This window comes from Anomaloglossus baeobatrachus, chromosome 1, assembly GCF_048569485.1.
Source record: "Anomaloglossus baeobatrachus isolate aAnoBae1 chromosome 1, aAnoBae1.hap1, whole genome shotgun sequence".
Classification (NCBI taxonomy): Eukaryota; Metazoa; Chordata; class Amphibia; order Anura; family Aromobatidae; genus Anomaloglossus; species Anomaloglossus baeobatrachus.
Genome location: NC_134353.1, coordinates 226,951,921 through 226,972,079, shown reverse-complemented (window position 1 = coordinate 226,972,079; position 20,159 = coordinate 226,951,921). Strand labels below are relative to the sequence as shown.

Genomic DNA, 20,159 nt, shown 5'->3' with positions numbered 1-20,159 from the left:
GCTCTCCTACCTGTGTGTATAAGGAGACACCTGTCACTCCATGGGAGAGGAAACTCCACGGGGAACAGACTGCCCAAGTAGTCCCCGTGCAACTCTGTCTCTGGTGCCTAGTAAACTATATTACTATTTTTAGATCAACATTAATTCTGTGGTGCTGTACATGAGAAGGGGTTACATACAAGACACAAATATAAAATTATAAATGAACAAAATGGATAGGAACAGACTGGTACAAAGGGGAGAATGCCCTGCCCTTTTGGGCTTACGTTCTACAGGATCATTGGGAAGGAGATCTACAGAGGAGGTAGATTATGGACAACTTTGTAGGTCAATGTTACTAGCTTGAATTGTATAAGTTGAAGAATTGGGAGCCAATAAAGGGATTTGCAGAGGGGAGAGGTGGACGAGTAGAAAGGTGGGGATTATTCGGGCATCAAATTTAAAGGACGCACTGGGGAGGTGCGAAAGTGTTAGCAGGAAGGTAACAGAGGAGAATATTACAGTAGTCGAGGTGGGAGATGATGAGGGCATGCACTAGCCTTTCAGTAGATTCAGAGTTGAGGAAAGAACAGACACTGGAAATAATTATGAGTTGGAAGCCACAGAAGGTGGCAATAGCTTGGCTGTGTGGTTTGAAGAACAAGGCAGAGTCGAGGGTTACTCTGAGGCAGCAGAATTCGGGTACTGGGGAGAGCGATGTCATTTTGCGTGATAGATAGGGAAGATCGGCGCGATGGAGGAAAGATGAGGAGTTCAGTTTTGTCTATGCTGCGCTACATAAAGCGAGAGGAGAAGTAGGAAGATATGGCTGATAGGCCCAGACCTCACATCTCTGCTATCAAGATTCCCAGAGTGTCTGAGAGGTAGATCTGACTGTCATCAGTATATTGATAGTACTGGAAGCAATGGGACTTTGAGTTGTCCCCGCCCAAAATGTATAGAAGATTAAAGGGGGCTTTACACGCTACAATAGCATTAATGTTTTATCGTCGGGGTCACGTTGTTAGTGACGCACATCCGGCGTCATTAACGATATCGCAGCGTGTGACACTTACCAGCGAGTTTAAGTGACCTCAAAAATGGTGAAAATCGTTCACCATGGAGAGGTCGTCCCAAACTCAAAAATCGGTAAGGGTTGTTTATCCAGGTGGTTCATTGCTCATACGGCAGCATACATCGCTGTGTGCGACACCGCAGGAGCGAGGAACATCTCCTTACCTGCTGCCGGCCACAATGCGGAAGGAAGGAGGTGGGCGGGATGTTACGTCCTGCTCATCTCCGCCCCTCTGCCTTGATTGGCCGGCCGCTTAGTGACGTTGCGGTGATGTCGCTGTGATGCCGAACGTCCCTCTCCCTTGAAGGAGGGATTGTTCGGCAGTCACAGTGACGCCGCCGACCAGGTAAGTTCGTGTGACGCTGCTGTAGCAATAATGTTCACTACGGCAGCGATCACAAACAATCGCATGCACGACGGGGGCGGGTACTTACACGCTCGCTATCGCTACAAATTTCTAACGATATCGCTACTGTGCAAAGCCCCCTTAAGAGTAGTATCCCAAGACAGAGACTTGGGGGATTCTGACAGAGAGGATGGGTTGAGAAAAAACAGTTTTTCTCTGAAAAGCCACAGCGTTTCAAAGTTAGAAATATATTGCTGTAATCATGTAGCTATTGTATGATACACTACCTGTGAATCAGCTGCCAGGATCCCTTTAAATTGCTACAATTAGGTTATATTGTAGATTTTACCTCTGGTGACACTACTGCAGCTCCTCTTCTTGAATGGATTTAGAGACCAGATTAGAAGGCGATAGTGGGCAAACATGGAAATTTGATATTTGGTTGAAAACCAAGTGACTGGACAATCAAAAGAGATAGCTGGATGGCTGAATTCACACTGCAGTTGCCCAGTGCATCCATATTTATTGGGCCACAGTCACTTGATACTATAAGAGTCCATTAGACCTCTATTGGGCAGGCATACCTGTTTCATCTTGTTGGAATAGATTAATTTGCTGCAATATTCCATGCAGAAATAGCCAGCAGAAAAGAAACATATACACTGCAAGATATACATCTTTGTTTACAAATGAGCCTGTGGGTGACGTATAGACTACATACTCACATACAGTCATATGAAACAGTTTGGGCACCCCTATTAATGTTAACCTTTTTTCTTTATAACAATTTGGGTTTTTGCAACAGCTATTTCAGTTTCATATATCTAATAACTGATAAACTCAGTAATATTTCTGGATTGAAATGAGGTTTATTGTACTAACAGAAAATGTGCAATCCGCATTTAAACAAAAGTTGACCGGTGCAAAAGTATGGGCACCCTTATCAATTTCTTGATTTCAACACTCCTAACTACTTTTTACTGACTCACTAAAAGCACTAAATTGGTTTTGTAACCTCATTGAGCTTTGAACTTCATAGGCAGGTGTACCCAATCATGAGAAAAGGTATTTAAGGTGGCCACTTGCAAGTTGTTCTCCTATTTGAATCTCCTATGAAAAGTGGCATCATGGGTTCCTCAAAACAACTCTCAAATGATCTGAAAACAAAGATTATTCAACATAGTTGTTCAGGGGAAGGATACAAAAAGTTGTCTCAGTGATTTAAACTGTCAGTTTCCACTGTGAGGAACATAGTAAGGAAATGGAAGAACACAGGTACAGTTCTTGTTAAGCCCAGAAGTAGCAAGTCAAGAAAAATATCAGAAAGGCAGAGAAGAAGAATGGTGAGAACAGTCAAGGACAATCCACAGACCACCTCCAAAGACCTGCATCTTCATCTTGCTGCAGATGGTGTCAATGTGCATAGGTCAATAATACAGCGCACGTTGCACAAGGAGAAGCTGTATGGGAGAGTGATGCGAAAGAAGCCGTTTCTGCAAGCACGCCACAAACAGTCGCCTGAGGTATGCAAAAGCACATTTGGACAAGCCAGTTACATTTTGGAAGAAGGTCCTGGGGACTGATGAAACAAAGATTGAGTTGTTTGGTCATACAAAAAGGCGTTATGCATGGAGGCAAAAAAACACGGCATTCCAAGAAAAGCACTTGCAACCCACAGTAAAATTTGGTGGAGGTTCCATCATGCTTTGGGGCTGTGTGGCCAATGCCGGCACCGGGAATCTTGTTAAAGTTGAGGGTCGCATGGATTCAACTCAGTATCAGCAGATTCTTGACAATAATGTGCAAGAATCAGTGACGAAGTTGAAGTTACGCAGGGGTTGGATATTTCAGCAAGACAATGATCCAAAACACGTCTCCAAATCTACTCAGGCATTCATGCAGAGGAACAATTACAATGTTCTGGAATGGTCATCCCAGTCCCCAGACCTGAATATCATTGAAAATCTGTGGGATGATTTGAAGCGTGCTGTCCATGCTCGGCGACCATCAAACTTAGCTGAACTGGAATTGTTTTGTAAACAGGAATGGTCAAATATACCTTCATCCAGGATCCAGAAACTCATTAAAAGCTACAGGAAGCGACTAGAGGCTGTTATTTTTGCAAAAGGAGGATCTACAAAATATTAATGTCACTTTTATGTTGAGGTGCCCATACTTTTGCACCGGTCAAATTTTGTTTAACCCCTTCAGCCCCCAGCCTGTTTTCACCTTAAAGACCCGGCCATTTTTTGCAATTCTGACCAGTGTCACTTTGACAGGTTATAACTCTGGAACACTTCAACGGATCCTGGCGATTCTGAGATTGTTTTTTCGTGACATATTGTACTTCATGTCAGTGGTAAATTTAGGCCGATATGTTTTGCGTTTATTTGTGAAAATTCGGAAATTTATCGAAAATTTTGAAAATTTTGCAATTTTCAAAATTTGAAATTTTATGCCCATAAATCTGAGAGATATGTCACACAAAAAAGTTACTAAATAACATTTCCCACATGTCTACTTTACACCAGCGCAATTTTTGAAAAAAAAAAAAAATTTCCGTTAGGAAGTTAGAAGGGTTCAAAGTTCATCACCAATTTCTCATTTTTCCAACAAAATTTACAAAAAAAAATTGTTTAGGTACCACATCACATTTGGAGTGATTTGAGAAACCTAGGCGACAGAAAATACCCAAAAGTGACCCAATTCTAAAATCTGCACCCCTCACTCTGCTCAAAACCACATCCAAGAAGTTTATTAACCCTTTAGGAGCTTCACAGCAACCAAAGCAATGTAGACGAAAAAATGAAAATTTTACTTTTTTAACACAAAAATGTTACTTTAGCCATAAAAATTAGTATTTTCACAAGGGTATCAGGAAAAATGCATCATAAAATGTATCGTGCATTTTCTCCTGAGTACGCAGATACCCCATATGTGGTGGTAATCAAATGTTTGGGCACACAGCAGGACTCGGAAGGCAAGGAGCGCCATTTGAATTTTTGAGTGCAAAATTAGCTGCACTCATTAGCGGACGCCATGTCGGGTTTGAAGACTCCCCGAGGTGCCTAAACAATGGAGCTCCCCCACAAATGACCCCATTTTGGAAACTAGAGCCCTCAAATATTTTTTCTAGATGTTTGATGTGCACTTTGAACCCCTGGGGGCTTCACAGAAGTTCATAACGTTGAGCCGTGAAAAGAAAAAAAATTTTTTTTACCACAAAACTGTTGCTTCAACCAGGTAGCTTTTTTTATCACAAGGGTATCAGGAAAAAATGCACCATAAAATTTATGGTGCATTTTCTCCTGAGTACGCAGATACCCCATATGTGGTGGAAATCAAATGTTTGGGCGCACGGCAGGACTCGGAAGGCAAGGAGCGCCATTTCACAGCAAAATTGGTTGGAATTATTAGCGGACGCCATGTTTCATTTGGAGACCCCCCTGAAGTGCCTAAACAATGGAGCTCCCCCACAATTGACCCCATTTTGGAAACTAGACCCCTCATGGAATTTATCTAGCTGTTTAGTGAGCACTTTGAACCCCTGGAGGCTTCACAAACGTTTGTAATGTTCAGCCGTGAAAATATTTTATTTTTTTTTTACCACAAAATTGTTTTTTCAAACAGGTAGCTTTTTTTTCCACAAGGGTATCAGAAAAAAATGCACCATAAAATGTATTGTGCAATTTCTCCTGAGTACGACGATACCTCATATGTGGTGGAAAAAGAGAATTTTGTTACTTACCGTAAATTCTTTTTCTTATAGTTCCGTCATGGGAGACCCAGACCATGGGTGTATAGCTACTGCCTCCGGAGGACACACAAAGTTACTACACTCAAAACGTGTAGCTCCTCCCTCCTAGCATATACACCCCCTGCTAGCCAGTCCTAGCCAGTTTAGTGCAAAAGCTGAAGGAGGACATCCACCCACAAGAAGAGACAGAGTAAAATCCGGAAGAACCGGAACCTCTGTCTACAACAATAACAGCCGGTGAAGACACACGGAACAAGAAACCTGCCAACAGGCAATAGGGAGGGTGCTGGGTCTCCCATGACGGAACTATAAGAAAAAGAATTTACGGTAAGTAACAAAATTCTCTTTTTCTTTATCGTTCCTATGGGAGACCCAGACCATGGGACGTTCAAAAGCAGTCCATGGGTGGGAATAAACAGACAACTGAGAAGCAGGCAAACCCAACTTCACAAATGGGCGACAGACGCCTGAAAGATGCGTCTGCCCAAACCCGCGTCTGCCAAAGCAAGAGCATGCCTTGGATAGAGCTTCGAAAAAGTATGCAGACTAATTCGAGCTGCAGTCTGACAGACCTACTGAGCCGTAGCCTGGCGTGAAAGCCCAAAAGGCACCGACAGGTCTGATCAAATGTGCTCTAATCCCCGGCGGGGAAGGCACTTGAGTACACTTGTAGGCCTCGGAAATGGCCGACCTAAGCCAACGAACCAGGGTCGGCTTAGATGCCGAGAGACCGCTACGCTGACTAGCAGTCAGCACTAGAGAGAGGTGCACCGCCTAATAACGGCGGTGCGAGACACATAGATCCGGGGCGCCCGCACCAGATCCAGGATATGCAACGCTTCCTCAAAGCGATGAACAGGAGCCGGACAAAAGGAAGGCAGGAAAATTGCCCCGGATAAGGTGGAAGCTGTAACCACCTTAGGGAAAAAAGTCCGGAGTCGGACGGAGACCACCTTGTCTTGATGCAAAAGACCAAAAAAAGGGGGTGACTCAGAGAAAGTGCCGCCAGAACTCCCTGGCGGGAAATTATAGCCACCAGAAAGACTACTTTCTGTGAAATATGAAACAAAGAAACCTCCCTAAGAGGCGCAAAGGGGGGTTTCCGGGAACCGGGAGGACCGGATTAAGGTCCTAGGGCTCCATAGGCCGCCGGAAAGGCGGAATGATGTGAGATGCGCCCTTAAAATGAGCGCACCGGAGCCAGCCGGACGATACGCCGCTGACACATACTGACAGAGCCGAGACCTGTCCCTTAATGAGGGATAGTCCTAGCTGTAGACCGGACTGTGGAAGGGACAGGAGGGTCGGCAAGGCTAAAAAGGTCCAAGGACACTTTGGAGCTCGAGTCATAGCGGAGATGACTTCAGGAAGGATACCAGAAGTCGCCAAGATCCAGGACTCAATAGCTACGCCGTCAATCTGAGAATCCAGAATTCTGACGGAAAAAACGGACCTTTTGAGAAAAGGTCTGGACGGTCCGGAAGATACCATGGCAACCTAACGGACAAAAGGAGCAGGTCAGGGTACCAAGCCTGCCTGGGTCAGTCTGGAGTAAGAGAATGACCCGACGGCCCCCTTTACTGATCTTGCGCAGGACTCTGGGCAAGAGGTAGAGACGAAGCTGGGATCAAACATGAGCCAGTGTGTCTACCGCAAAACCTGAGGATTGTGGACCACGGTTGGACAGCTGAAATAGTCTGCCTCGCAGTTTTGACATCTAGGATGTGGGCTGCGGATACGGTGGACTAGGAGTCCCTTGTCCACTGAAGAATGTTGAGGCGCCAAGATTGCCAGGCGGCTGAGTGTCCCGCCCTGGAAGTCGATGTAGGAAAACGCTGTCACGTTTTCCGACTGGACTCGAATGTGCCTAGCCGCCAACAGATGGTGAAGGCGTAGAGAGCTAGAAAAAGAGCTCTGATTTCCAGCCTATTGATCCAGAGGGCTGATGCGGACAGAGTCCAAGCGCCCTGCGCTCCACGGTGGAGATATACTGCTCCCAAGGCGGAAAGACCAGCACCCTGGTGAGGATCACCCGGGACGGGGCCAGGAAGGAGCGTCCCTGAGACAGAGTGGCCGAAACCACCACTGAAAACGAGCCCCTGGTCAGTGGCAAAGCCACCACCCCGTGGAAGGAGGGAGTTCGCGTGTACAGCGGAAAACATCCAGTCTCAGAGGACGCAGGAGAAACTGGGCAAGGAATCGCTTCCATTGACGCCACCGTCTGACCAGCACCAGTATTTGGTGTCTGATAGAACGACGTCGACCGCCAGCGGAGGGACTACTGATCGACTAAGAGCAGCTTCACAAGAGCCGACAGTCTCGAATTGCGTCCCTGAGAACCTCTGGTTCGAAGTCAGAGTGGACTTGAACAGAATGACAAGCCACCCGAATAGGTTAGAGTGGCGAGAGTAAGCGAAGTACTCTGCTAAGAGTCTGCACTGGATGAAGCCCCGAGAAGAAGGCCGTCCAGGGCAAACGATCACTGCCAATCCCTAGGGGTGCAGGACCTTAATCACAGCAGCCCCAATGAGAATACTCGAGGGGCCGTGGCTAACCCCAAGGGAAGAGCCACGAATTGGACCACTCCGATGGCAAAACGTAGTCAATGCTGGTGTGAAACTGCGATTGACCCCTGCCGAAAAGCATCTCTGATGCCGATGGCTGCTAGGGAATCTCCTTGGGTTCTTGATTGATCCGGTGAAAAAAAAACACACGGAACAAGACCGAGGCTCCATGTGAAAATGCCACACCTGACCATGCTGAAAAAGCTAAGATCTAGGTCGGAAGGCACCGCCCTCTTCGGGGACTAGAAATAGATTTGAACAAAAATCTCAGAACCGTTCCCAGTCGAGAACCGGTACAATTACTCCACTGGCCTGCAAGAAATGCCACGGCCTGTGAGAAGGCGGCGGCCTTGGAGCCGGGAGGTGACAGAAAAAAATCTGTTTGGCGGGTGGACAGAAATCCATCCTGTAGCCATGGGAGATATGATCCCGCCCCCACTGAACGGAGACGTGGTAGAACCATACGTCGCCAAGTGGAGAGAGCCTGCCACTGACCAAGGAGGTGGTTGGCGTGGCTAGATAGCTCGGAGGAAGCTGACTCCGTGGTAGCATCTCCTGCGGTCTTTTGAAGACGCAGCTTCAAGCTATTTGGTTCTATGAACCAAGGCCGAGCTAGAGGACGATCAGATGGAGGAACGCCACCAAAACCTCAACTGATTCCTGTCCTGGACAGGTTCCCTGGTTTAGGTTTGTGGCAAGGAAGAACTCTCCCCGCCAAGAGCTTCCTGAATTTCATCCAGTTGGTTCCGAAGAGACTGGTCCCACCAAAGGGGAGCCCAGCAAGGAACCCCTATAGAGGCATCTGCTTTCCATTACCGAAGCCACAGGAGCCTGCGGATAGCGAGGAAAGTAGCCAAGACCACCGCCGTGCGGTGTCCAGCATGGCAGACCTGGCATAGGATGAAAAGACTGAAGTCTGGAAGTTCAGGCAACCGTTTTGGGCATAGAGTCCCTGTGAGGGAATGCATCTCCTCCAGACAAGCAGAGAAGGTACAAAAGAACCGCACTGCCGTAAAGCTGAGGAGAACGAAGCTGCTGCCGCCCCAATACCGACTTGGCCCAAGGACGACCGGGCGGACCGCAAAACCTTAAGTGAGGAGCTATCAGCCACTGACATAACGGTCCGGGCTGAGCCACCTGAGGTGACTGAGCCCACTTCTTGACCACCATTGGTGGACAGGGGAAACACAGTCCTCAGAATCACGCTTCATGGGAAGCGACTGTCAGAGCGGACCCTGGGCTTGGTCACAGGGGCCTGAAAACTGGAGTGGTTAAGGAACACACTTTGTGTTCTCCTAGGTAAGGTAACTCCGGCGGATTGGGGTCCAGTACAAAATTAATGTACCGTGGGAGCCCTATAGAGGTGCCGTCAGCCACTGATACAACTAACCGGGCTGAAAGTCTGGACACTGGAGGGGCCACGTTTGGCGAATGAGTACACTCCTTGACCACCTCTGATGGGAGGGGGAAACAGGCCGCAGAACCCCGCTTTGGGGTCTGCAGGACAGGCTGTGAGCTTGGACGCAGCAGGCTGAAAACTGGAGTGGTTAAAGAACACACTCCTCGTCCTGTTAAAGGTATACTGATGCCTTTCTGCCAGCGGGGAATACTCCCCTGATACGGGCGGATGGAGGTCCAGTACAAGTATAATGGACGCAATCCAATCATTCGGCTCTGCGTCACGTACGGACGGATCAATGTACATAAAGTAGCGTCCGAGCCCCTGGTAGAGACATCCTCCTCGTCCAGTGAGTCAGCTCGTAATCGGAGCTGCGGGACGGGGAAGGACAGGGGACCCTGCGTCTCCCTGTCAGGAGGACGGGGTCTGAGTCCAGAAGGAGAGTCCTTTGTGAGCTTTATTGAGCGAGCTGAAGCAGAAAACGCCCTGAGAGGGGAGCTGCATGCTCAGCAGATGCCAGGACAGCCGACCCCTGGAAATAGGATTCCCTCAGGGGTCAGCCACCGAAACCGGAGCAGATGGAGGGGCCACTAATTAGCAATCATTCGGCTCTGCCTCCAAGCTGAGGGGCCACCATGGTTATGAGCTCGGTACAGCCGTACGAGACTACCTGCAGTGCATAATAAAAACAACCTGCAGCCCTGCTCTGTGAGACATGCTGCAGAGGTGGGGGCTCTGTCAAGACTGGCCCCCAGCATATATAAACCGATAAAACAAGCAGCTGCACAACCGGAGGTTGTGGCTGCCAATCGTTTAAACAGACATGTCTGTGCCCCCTGGTCCCTCAGCCCAGGTCCCCACTTGTCACACTGTGGAATCTCTGTGCCCATGCAGGCACAGAGAACGCTGAGAACATGGCGACCGGAGCGAGGAGAGGGGGCGGGGCCTACTCTGAGAGCGGCAAAAGGATTCTGTCAGTGAGGTAGCCAGGGGAGGGAATCTTTCCTCAATGAGGAGTGTCCCTTCGCTTGTGCTGCACAGCCGCTGGGCGGAGCTACACTGCCTCTCTGCATGACTGACATGCAGAGACAGTGGAAACCGAAACTAGGCCCCAGGCGAAGCCGGGGCCTAGAGTAAAACATGCGGCCGACACACAGGCACCATCAGCGCGGTTCTCCAGTGAAAACTGGAGAACCGGACGGAAATGTTAACACCAAACATAAAACACATTCCCCCAATAAATAAACATAAAGGACCCTTGGAAAGACCACTTTCTGTGGTAATAACGTCTCATATACTTAGCTTGTGAGACGCAGGTTGCCAGGGTCCTGGGGGGTGATCGCTCCGTCCAGCAGGGTCCTGCAAAAGGGCTGCGGATGGAGACCGGTCTCCTGCAAAGCAGTGAGAACCGTGTTGGCTCCGACTTCAAGCCAGAGCCCCAGCATGGGATGGTGAAGGAGCGCGGCATGAAAGGGATACAGCCCTGAAAATCAACCTTAACAGCAGCCCCGCAGTGGGGTGTGAAGGGACATGCCGGGAGTCCAGACTGGACCCGCTTTTCTTCCAAATCTTTGTCCAAAGGAAAAATCAAAAAACAAAATCAGAGAATGCATGTGTGTGTGATCCTCCTGAAACACAAAGCATGAAAACTGGCTAGGACTGGCTAGCAGGGGGTGTATATGCTAGGAGGGAGGAGCTACACGTTTTGAGTGTAGTAACTTTGTGTGTCCTCCGGAGGCAGTAGCTATACACCCATGGTCTGGGTCTCCCATAGGAACGATAAAGAAATCAATTGTTTGGGCGTACGGCGGGGCTCAGAAGAGAAGGAGCGCCATTTCACAGTAAAATTGATTGGAATTATTAGCAGACGCCATGTTTCATTTGGAGACCCCCTGAGGTGCCTAAACAATGGAGCTCCCCCACATGTGATCCCATTTTGGAAACTAGACCCCCCCCATACAAAAAAAATTAGTTTGGCGAAATAAAAAATACAGACATCAGTAAAAAAAAAAAAAAAAAAAAAAAAAAAGAGCGCCTGCCACTAAGACCAGTGCCAAACGTGAGAGCAATGCACGAGTCTCGCATCGCATCATCCACTGCAGTCTGGAAGCGAGCAACTGCGCTGGATAATGCGATGCGAGAGGGCGGGGCGGCAGATGAGAAAGGGCGCAGCGGATGGAAGATGGGAAAGGGCGCAGCGGATGGAGGAGCGGCAGAGGATGGGAAAGGGCGCAGCGGATGGATGATGGGAAATGGCGCAGCGGATGGATGGGAAATGGCGCAGCGGATGGAGGAGCGGCAGAGGATGGGAAAGGGCGCAGCGGATGGATGATGGGAAATGGCGCAGCGGATGGATGGGAAATGGCGCAGCGGATGGAGGAGCGGCAGAGGATGGGAAAGGGCGCAGCGGATGGATGATGGGAAATGGCGCAGCGGATGGATGGGAAATGGCGCAGCGGATGGAGGAGCGGCAGAGGATGGGAAAGGGCGCAGCGGATGGATGATGGGAAATGGCGCAGCGGATGGATGGGAAATGGCGCAGCGGATGGAGGAGCGGCAGAGGATGGGGGGGGTGAGATGGGGATACCTACCATACAGGATGGATCTAGGCAGCAGGATCACAGCAGACAGAAGAGGCAGCAGATGAAGGAGGCAACAGATCGAGGAGGGTGAGAGGGGGCAGTAGATGGAAAATGGGAGAGAGCAGGCAGCAGATCGGGGAGGGGGGCAGAGTCTGATGCGAGAGAGAGATGGCACATGTAGGGGAAGGGAGGGGGGCTTGCAGCACATGTAGGGGGAGGGAGGGGGGCTTGCAGCACATGTAGGGGGAGGGAGGGGGGCTTGCAACACATGTGCTGCAAGCCAGCCACCCTCCCCCCACATGTGCTGCAAGCCAGCCACCCTCCCCCCACATGTGCTGCAAGCCAGCCACCCTCCCCCCACATGTGCTGCAAGCCAGCCACCCTCCCCCCACGTGGGGGGAGGGTGGCTTGCAGCACATGGAGGGATAGGTGGTGTGGCGATTGAGAAGGGGCAGCCGATGAAGGAGGCGGCGGCGGCCGCCGCCGATCAGGGGCAGCAGCGGCTGAAAAAGGTGGGTGCGACGGCGGCGGGGACAGTGGCGAGCATGGCGGCGGGGACGGCGGTGGATCGGGAGCGGCGGCGGGGACAGCGGTGCAGCGGGAGCATGGCGGCGGAGACAGCGGTGCAGCGGGAGCATGGCGGCGGAGACGGCGGTGGATCGGGAGCGGCGGCCGGGGACAGCGGTGCAGCGGGAGCATGGCGGCGGAGACAGCGGTGCAGCGGGAGCATGGCGGCGGGGACGGCGGTGGATCGGGAGCGGCGGCGGGGGACGGCGGTGGAGCGGGAGCATGGCGGCGGAGACAGCGGTGCAGCGGGAGCATGGCGGCGGGGACGGCGGTGGATCGGGAGCGGCGGCGGGGACAGCGGTGCAGCGGGAGCATGGCGGCGGAGACAGCGGTGCAGCGGGAGCATGGCGGCGGGGACGGCGGTGGATCGGGAGCGGCGGCGGGGGACAGCGGTGCAGCGGGAGCATGGCGGCGGAGACAGCTGTGCAGCGGGAGCATGGCGGCGGGGACGGCGGTGGATCGGGAGCGGCGGCGGGGACAGCGGTGCAGCGGGAGCATGGCGGCGGAGACAGCGGTGCAGCGGGAGCATGGCGGCGGGGACGGCGGTGGATCGGGAGCGGCGGCGGGGACAGCGGTGGAGCGGGAGCATGGCGGCGGAGACAGCGGTGCAGCGGGAGCATGGCGGCGGGGACGGCGGTGGATCGGGAGCGGCGGCGGGGACAGCGGTGGAGCGGGAGCATGGCGGCGGAGACAGCGGTGCAGCGGGAGCATGGCGGCGGGGACAGCGGTGCAGCGGGAGCATGGCGGCGGGGACAGCGGTGCATCGGGAGCATGGCGGCGGGGACAGCGGTGAAGCGGCAGCAGCGGCGGGGCGATCGGAGACAGCGGCGGTGAAGCGGGAGCAGCGGCGGGGACAGCGGTGAAGCGGGAGCAGCGGCGGGGCGATCGGGGACAGGGGCGAGCGGCGGGGCGATCGGGGACAGGGGCGGGCGGCGGGGACAACAACTTACCGCTCTCCTCGGCTTCTAGGGACGATCACAGGCCGCAGATCCACATTGATTGGAGAGAGCGGTCACAAGACCGGTCTCTCCAATCAGAGCTGGGGGCGGGTGAAGCATCGATCACCCAGCTCCAGCCAATGGCCAGTGCTACAGCAGCACTGATCAGGGCTGGATTTCAATGTTCCAGCCATTTTCAATGGCTGGAACATTACAGTGGCTGTAATTGGCTGAGCGGCGTTCGTCAGCCAATCACAGCCTCTGTAGGTTTGGGGAGGAGGCACCACCCCTCCTGAGGTCAGGCAGAGGTCCCCTGCTTCCCGAATCTACCATTTAAGTAAATAAATTTCACTCCCCGGGGCTCCGGGACCGCGATTTCGCCATGACGTACTGAGTACGTCATGGGTCGTTTAGCACCATGTCACCATGACGTACTCAGTACGTCCAAGGTCGTTAAGGGGTTAAATGCGGATTGCACATTTTCTGTTAGTACAATAAACCTCATTTCAATCCAGAAATATTACTCAGTCCATCAGTTATTAGATATATCAAACTGAAATAGCTGTTGCAAAAACCCAAATTGTTATAAAAAAAAAAAGGTTAACATTAATAGGGGTGCCCAAACATTTTCATATGACTGTAAATTGGGTATCGTATATTCCGGCATATAAGACGACCCCCAACTTTTCCAGTTAAAATATAGAGTTTGGGATATATCCTATATACACTCTAGTGTAAGGAAGGGTACCTTCACACTTTAGCGATGCAGCAGCGATCCGACCAGCGATCTGACCTGGTCAGGATCGCTGCTGCATCGCTACATGGTCGCTGGTGAGCTGTCAAACAGGCAGATCTCACCAGCGACCAGTGACCAGCCCCCAGCCAGCAGCGACGTGCAAGCGACGCTGCGCTTGCACGGAGCCGGCGTCTGGAAGCTCCGGACACTGGTAACTAAGGTAAACATCGGGTATGGTTACCCGATGTTTACCTTAGTTACCAGCTCACACCGCTTAACTTAGCGTGTGCAGGGAGCAGGAGCCGGCACTGGCAGCGTGAGAGCTACGGAGGCTGGTAACGAAGGTAAATATCGGGTAACCACCTTGGTTACGCGATGTTTACCTTGGTTACAGGTTACCGCAGGCTGTCAGACGCCGGCTCCTGCACATTCAGGATTGTTGCTCTCTCGCTGTCACACACAGTGATGTGTGCTTATCAGCGGGAGAGCAACAATAAAAAAAACGAACCAGCAATGTGTGTAACGAGCAGCGATCTCACAGCAGGGGCCAGATCGCTGCTCAGTGTCACACACAGCGAGATCGCTAATGAGGTCACAAAAAACGTGACTCAGCAGCGATCTCAGTAGCGGTCTCGCTGTGTGTGAAGTACCCCTAAGCTGACCCCAGTAATATCCCCATTGTTTAGTAATGTCCCCTGCAGTAATGTGCCCATTGTTTAATAATGTCCTCCTGCTGGTTCCCCTCTGTCCCCTATCACGCCGTTGTTTACACACAAAAAAGACACTCACCTCTCCTCTGTTCCGGTGGTGCCTTCAGCTGCTTCTTGCAGTCCACAGTCACACAGACCCCTCCATGATAGCGTGAATAGAGCGGCCACTGCAGGATGTCGTCATGGCTTTACTACAGCTGAATGCTTTACGGCGCCACAAAACATTCAAATCCAGTAAAGCGGTGACAGCGTCGGTGGCCCTGTGTATTGGACACGATCATGGAGGAGGGCTTCTTGTGGACCACAGACCCCTCCGTGATACCGTCCAATACACAGGGCTGCCGCTGCGGTCAGCACTTTACTACAGTTGAATGGTATACGGCACCACAAAGCATTCAACTGCAGTAAAGCCGACATCCTGCAGCGGCCGCACCGTGCACTGGACTATTACGTGCCTGCGGACTGCAAGAAACAGCTGGAAGCACCACAGGAACGGAGAGAATATCTTTTATAGTGTGTAAACGACGGCACCATGCACCGCCGTATAAGACGACCCCCGATTTTTTAGGGGTTAAAAAGCAGTCTTATACGACAAAAAAGACAGTATATAGGGAGAACTTGGTGTATACCTCTGACCTGCACTAAAGATGCCGTGTTAGTAAACCCATACTATTCAGTAATGTAATCTGCACAGCATAAGGTATTTTAGTTTCTGAAGTCATACCTCTTGATGTGTAATCCGGACACCATTATAAAATGACATCACAGTACGAGGACCTGTGCTTATATTAGCGTAAAGACCTTCTCCAGCATTAGAAATCATGGAAACTGCTACATAGACTCTACAGAAGGGAAAAAAAGAAATGCAAGTCCAGAGATAGTCAGCAGAAGCTGAACAGTAATACAGAAAAGGACTCCCTAATAGCAGAAGGTGTAGGAACAAACTGAGCAGGCACTTTGAAGGCTTTTTCCATTTGATAGAAAGTAAAAATTGGTGGATTCAAAGTCTATGGAACGCTAAAGCGGGCTTTACACGCTGCGATCTCGCGAGCGATAATACCCGCCCCCGTCTGTTGTGCGACATGGGCAAATCGCTGCCCGTTGCGCACAACCTCGCTTACCCTCGTCACCCGGACTTACCTGTCCTGCGACGTCGCTCTGGCCGGCGTTCTGCCTCCTTTCTAAGGCGGCAGGTCGTGCGGCGTCACACGGCAGGCGTCCAATAGAAGCGGAGGGGCGGATATGAGCAGAACCTAAACATCCCGCTCACCTCCTTCCTTCCGCATTGCCGGTGGAGGCAGGTAAGGAGATGTTCCTCGCTCCTGCGGCTTCATACACAGCGATGTGTGGTGCTGCAGGAATGAGGAACAACATCGCTAATAAGCAGAGAATGATTTTTAATTTCAGGACGACCTCTCCGCTGCAAACGATTTTGGCCGCTTTTGCGATCGTTTTAGGTCGCACATAAGTGTCACACACTGCGATATCGTTAATGAAGCCGGATGTGCGTCACAAACAACGTGACCCCGACGATAAATCATTAACGATATCGCAGCGTGTAAAGCCTGCTTAATACAATGTTCACATGCAACATTTTTTTAATGCAAATTAAAAGCTGCTTTTTTTTTAGTTTTTATACACAGTACTAGCAAAACAGTAACAATTTGAGAACTGGGGAGATTTTTTTAGTTTTACAGCATGGCAATTCTTTCTGCATTATTGTTTATGAAGAAAAACTATTTTTTGTGAATAAAACATGTACCGTAGACAAAGGACACATGTAATGTGCACCCAAAAAACACTGAAAAACGGGCATTTAGAACATAACAGTTTTACTGCCAAGAGATCATGTTTTAGCTGCTTAGAAAAACACAAAACAAAAAAAAAAAAAAAAAAAAAAAAAAAAAAGAAAAACAAAAACACAAAACAATGCAGCAAAAACGCTGGTGTGAACACAGCCTAGCAGTGCATGTCATGTGGAGCCACACATCTCTACCGAAAATGTAGCAAATGGATACAATTACAAATACACAGTACATCTAAAGACATAAAAGAATGGTTTAAGTTTTATCATTTTTCTTTTTAGAGAGGTTTTGGAATGACCTCTGAAACCAATCCGCAAGTTACTTTATAGAAAGATATAGATAGCTTACGATCTGCTGGACAAGCATATCCTCTTACCTGCACGTACAAGGACAAGTAAAGGATTTGTTACAGTGCAAGGCTTTAGAAATAAGCTATGATTTTTCTACTGGATATGGCCTAGATTACAGATTGTAGACTAATGGCAACTTTAGAGGTCTGAATACTGAAACTAAATGGCTGGCCACAAACTGAGATAACCGAGTGTCGAAAAGTCACATATACTAATTCTTCTAGAGCATTTTTTCCCCTCTTAATACGATTATTATTAATTCTAAAGCTAAATATAGGAGTAACTTTATAAAAAAAAAAAAAAATTCTATTCACGTTTGTATTTGGATTCTTCTATTGATGGTTAAATGTACCATTATTTTTTTCTTTGGCGTTTTTCGATCTTGTAACGCTGTTTGAAAACGGAAAATGTGAAAAATACTGAACAAAAATATAAAAACACAAGATTTTTGTTTTTGGCTTCTATCCAATATTGTTCACAAATTTGTATAAATCTGTTGAGCATTTGCCGAGATAATCCATCCACCTCACAGGTGTGATATATCAAGATACTGATAAGACTGCATGATTATTGCACAGGTGTGCCTTAAGGCCCAGTTACACGCAACAACATCGCTAACGAGATGTCCCTGGGGTCACGGAATTCGTGACGCACATCCGGCCTCGTTAGCGACGTTGTTGCGTGTGACACTTACGAGCGACCGCTAAAGATCCTAAATACTCACCAAATCGTTGATTGTTGACATGTTGTTCAGTTTCAAAATATCGTTGCTCGTTTGGGACGCAGGTTGTTAGTCGTTCCTGAGACAGCACACATCGCTACGTGTGACACCCCAGGAACAACAGCGTTCCTGCGTCCTCCGGCAACGAGGTGGGAGTGACGTTCATGCGGCTGCTCTCCGCCCCTCCGCTTCTATTGGTGGCCCGCTGTGTGACGTCGCTGTGACGCCGCACAAACCGCCCCCCTTAAAAAAGGGGTTGTTCGCCGGCCACAGCGACGTCACTAGGAAGGTAAGGTCGTGTGACGGGTACCTGCGATATTGTTCACCAGGGCAGTAATTTGCCTGTGACGCACAAACAACGTGGGCGGGTGCGATCGCTAGCGATGTCGCAGCGTGTAAAGCAGCCTTTAGACTGGCCACAATAAAAGGCCACTCTAAAATGTGCAGTTTTACAGTATTTGAAGGGGGGGGGGGTGAAGGGAGAGGGGTTGCAGACAACCAGACAGTATCTGGTGTGACTGCCATTTGCCAGTGTGCCATCTGCCTTGTCAAAGATAGTTGGGATTCACCCGTGAAGAGTACACCTCTCCAACATGTCAGACGCTATTGAATGTGAGCATTTGCCCACTCAAATAGGTTACGACAACGAACTGCAGTCAGGTGGAGACCCCAATTATAAGGAGCAAGCAGATGAGCTTCCCTGAGATGGTTTCTGACAGTTTGCGCAGAAATTCTTTGGTTATGCAAACCGATTGTTGCAGAAGCTGTCCAGCTGGCTGGTGTCAGACCATCTTGGAGGTGAAGATGCTGGATGTGAAGATCCTCAACTGGTGTGGTTACACGTGGTCTACAGTTGTGAGGCTGGTTTTATGCGCTGCCAAATGCTCTGAAATGCCTTTGGAGATTGCTTATGATGGTAGAGAAAGTAACATGCACTTAACGAGCAACCGCTCTGGTGGACATGCCTACAGTCTGCATATTAACTGCAAGCTCCCTGAAACTTGTAACATCTGTGGCATTGTGCTGTGTGATCAAACTGCACATTTTAGAGTGGCCTTTTATTGTGGCCTGCTTAAGGCACACCTCTGCAATAGTCATGCTGTCTAATTAGCATCTTGATATGCCCCACCTGTGAGGTGGATGGAATATCTCAGATGTGTGAAGGAGGCCTAAATCTATATTAGCGAGCTCTTTTCCTTTGCCGTTGTTTCTGGCAAGTGTGACGCCAGTTTTCTTACATACTGGAGACACTGACACAAGTAGATTCAATTAAAATCAATGGGACTGCACACGCGTGTCTGTGTGCTCCGCACAGCAACATGTCTGCTTTCTGCCGGCAGCATGGCAAACTGATGTGATCTGTGTGACCTGTACTGGAGAAAACATGCGTCACATAATAAAAAAAGAATATTTATACTTACTTGTCACCAGCACTGCTATCTCTGCCTCTGTTGTTGCTTCTGGGCCCGCTCATTATCCTCGTGCATATTCACTGCACTTAGGGTGGACCTGGAATTAACAGCAGCACCCGAGATAGCAGTGCTGGAGACAGGCAAGTATACCAGCTCATGCTGTCCATGTGCTATCTGGATGTCACACATCGCACAGGGACAGCACACGTAACTACACACATGCACACATAAGTACCTTCACCATGGACCGTGCAAAACGTTAGTGTTTTGCATGGACGTGTGACAAATTTGTGAAGAATATTTGTGAGAAAAAAAGGCCACACATAAAAGGTGCACATAGAACAAGTCTTAGATCTTTGAGTTTAGTTCATGAAAAAATGAGAACAAAAACAAGTGTTGCATTTATATTTTTAGTCAGTGTATATTATATATATATCCTATATATATATATATATATATTAAATAAATAAAATATGATATATTATATTATATTATATTATATATATATACACATACACACACATATACATATATATATATATATTTTATTTTTCTTTTCTATATATCTGTATATACACCTATACACATTGTCAAAGTGCCACCCAGCATCTTATACACACACAACTGATATAGTAATGTCTAAAAATCTGGTTTTAGAAGTGTGTTCACATGACATTTTTTTCAGGTGGATTATTTTGCCTGGAATCCACCTCTTAAAAAAAAAAAAAAAAAAAAAGTGCTGCAAAAAATTGAAAAGAATGCACAGCAGTGTAAAAACGACATAGCCGTGCACATGTTAAATAGGTTGTTGCTTCTTTTAACCCCTTCATGGTTCAGAAGCCATGAAGCAGTTAAAAAGTAGCATGTTCATTGTTCGGGCTGTTTGGATGGTGCTTGCTAGCTATTAGTTTAATTGATATTAAAAAGCAAAAACAATTTCAAAATCTCCAGCAATTTGCTAGAAAAACCTCAGCGGGTAAGGAGTCAGAATAAAGATATTTTGTGCACATATCTTACACAGGAAAAGTCAAATCTTTGTCACTTGACATAACAATAAAGGTCGCTTTATACGCAACGATATCGATAACGAGATGTCGCTGGGATCACGGAATTCGTGACGCACATGCGGCCTCGTTAGTGACGTCGTTGTGTGCGACACTTACGAGCAACCGCTAACGATGCAAAATACTCACCAAGTCTTTGATTGTTGACACGTCG

The 20,159-nt window shown here is 49.1% G+C and overlaps 1 protein-coding gene across 1 annotated transcript in view; it reads right to left on the bottom strand.

The window, feature by feature from the left end:
• Positions 1-20,159, bottom strand: part of SETD7 (SET domain containing 7, histone lysine methyltransferase) — an 80,648-nt gene that overhangs the window by 6,172 nt on the left and 54,317 nt on the right. The window contains exon 6 of the mRNA XM_075348504.1: positions 15,378-15,495. Coding sequence (XP_075204619.1) covers positions 15,378-15,495 — 118 coding nt within the window. The remainder of the gene's footprint in view (positions 1-15,377; positions 15,496-20,159) is intronic.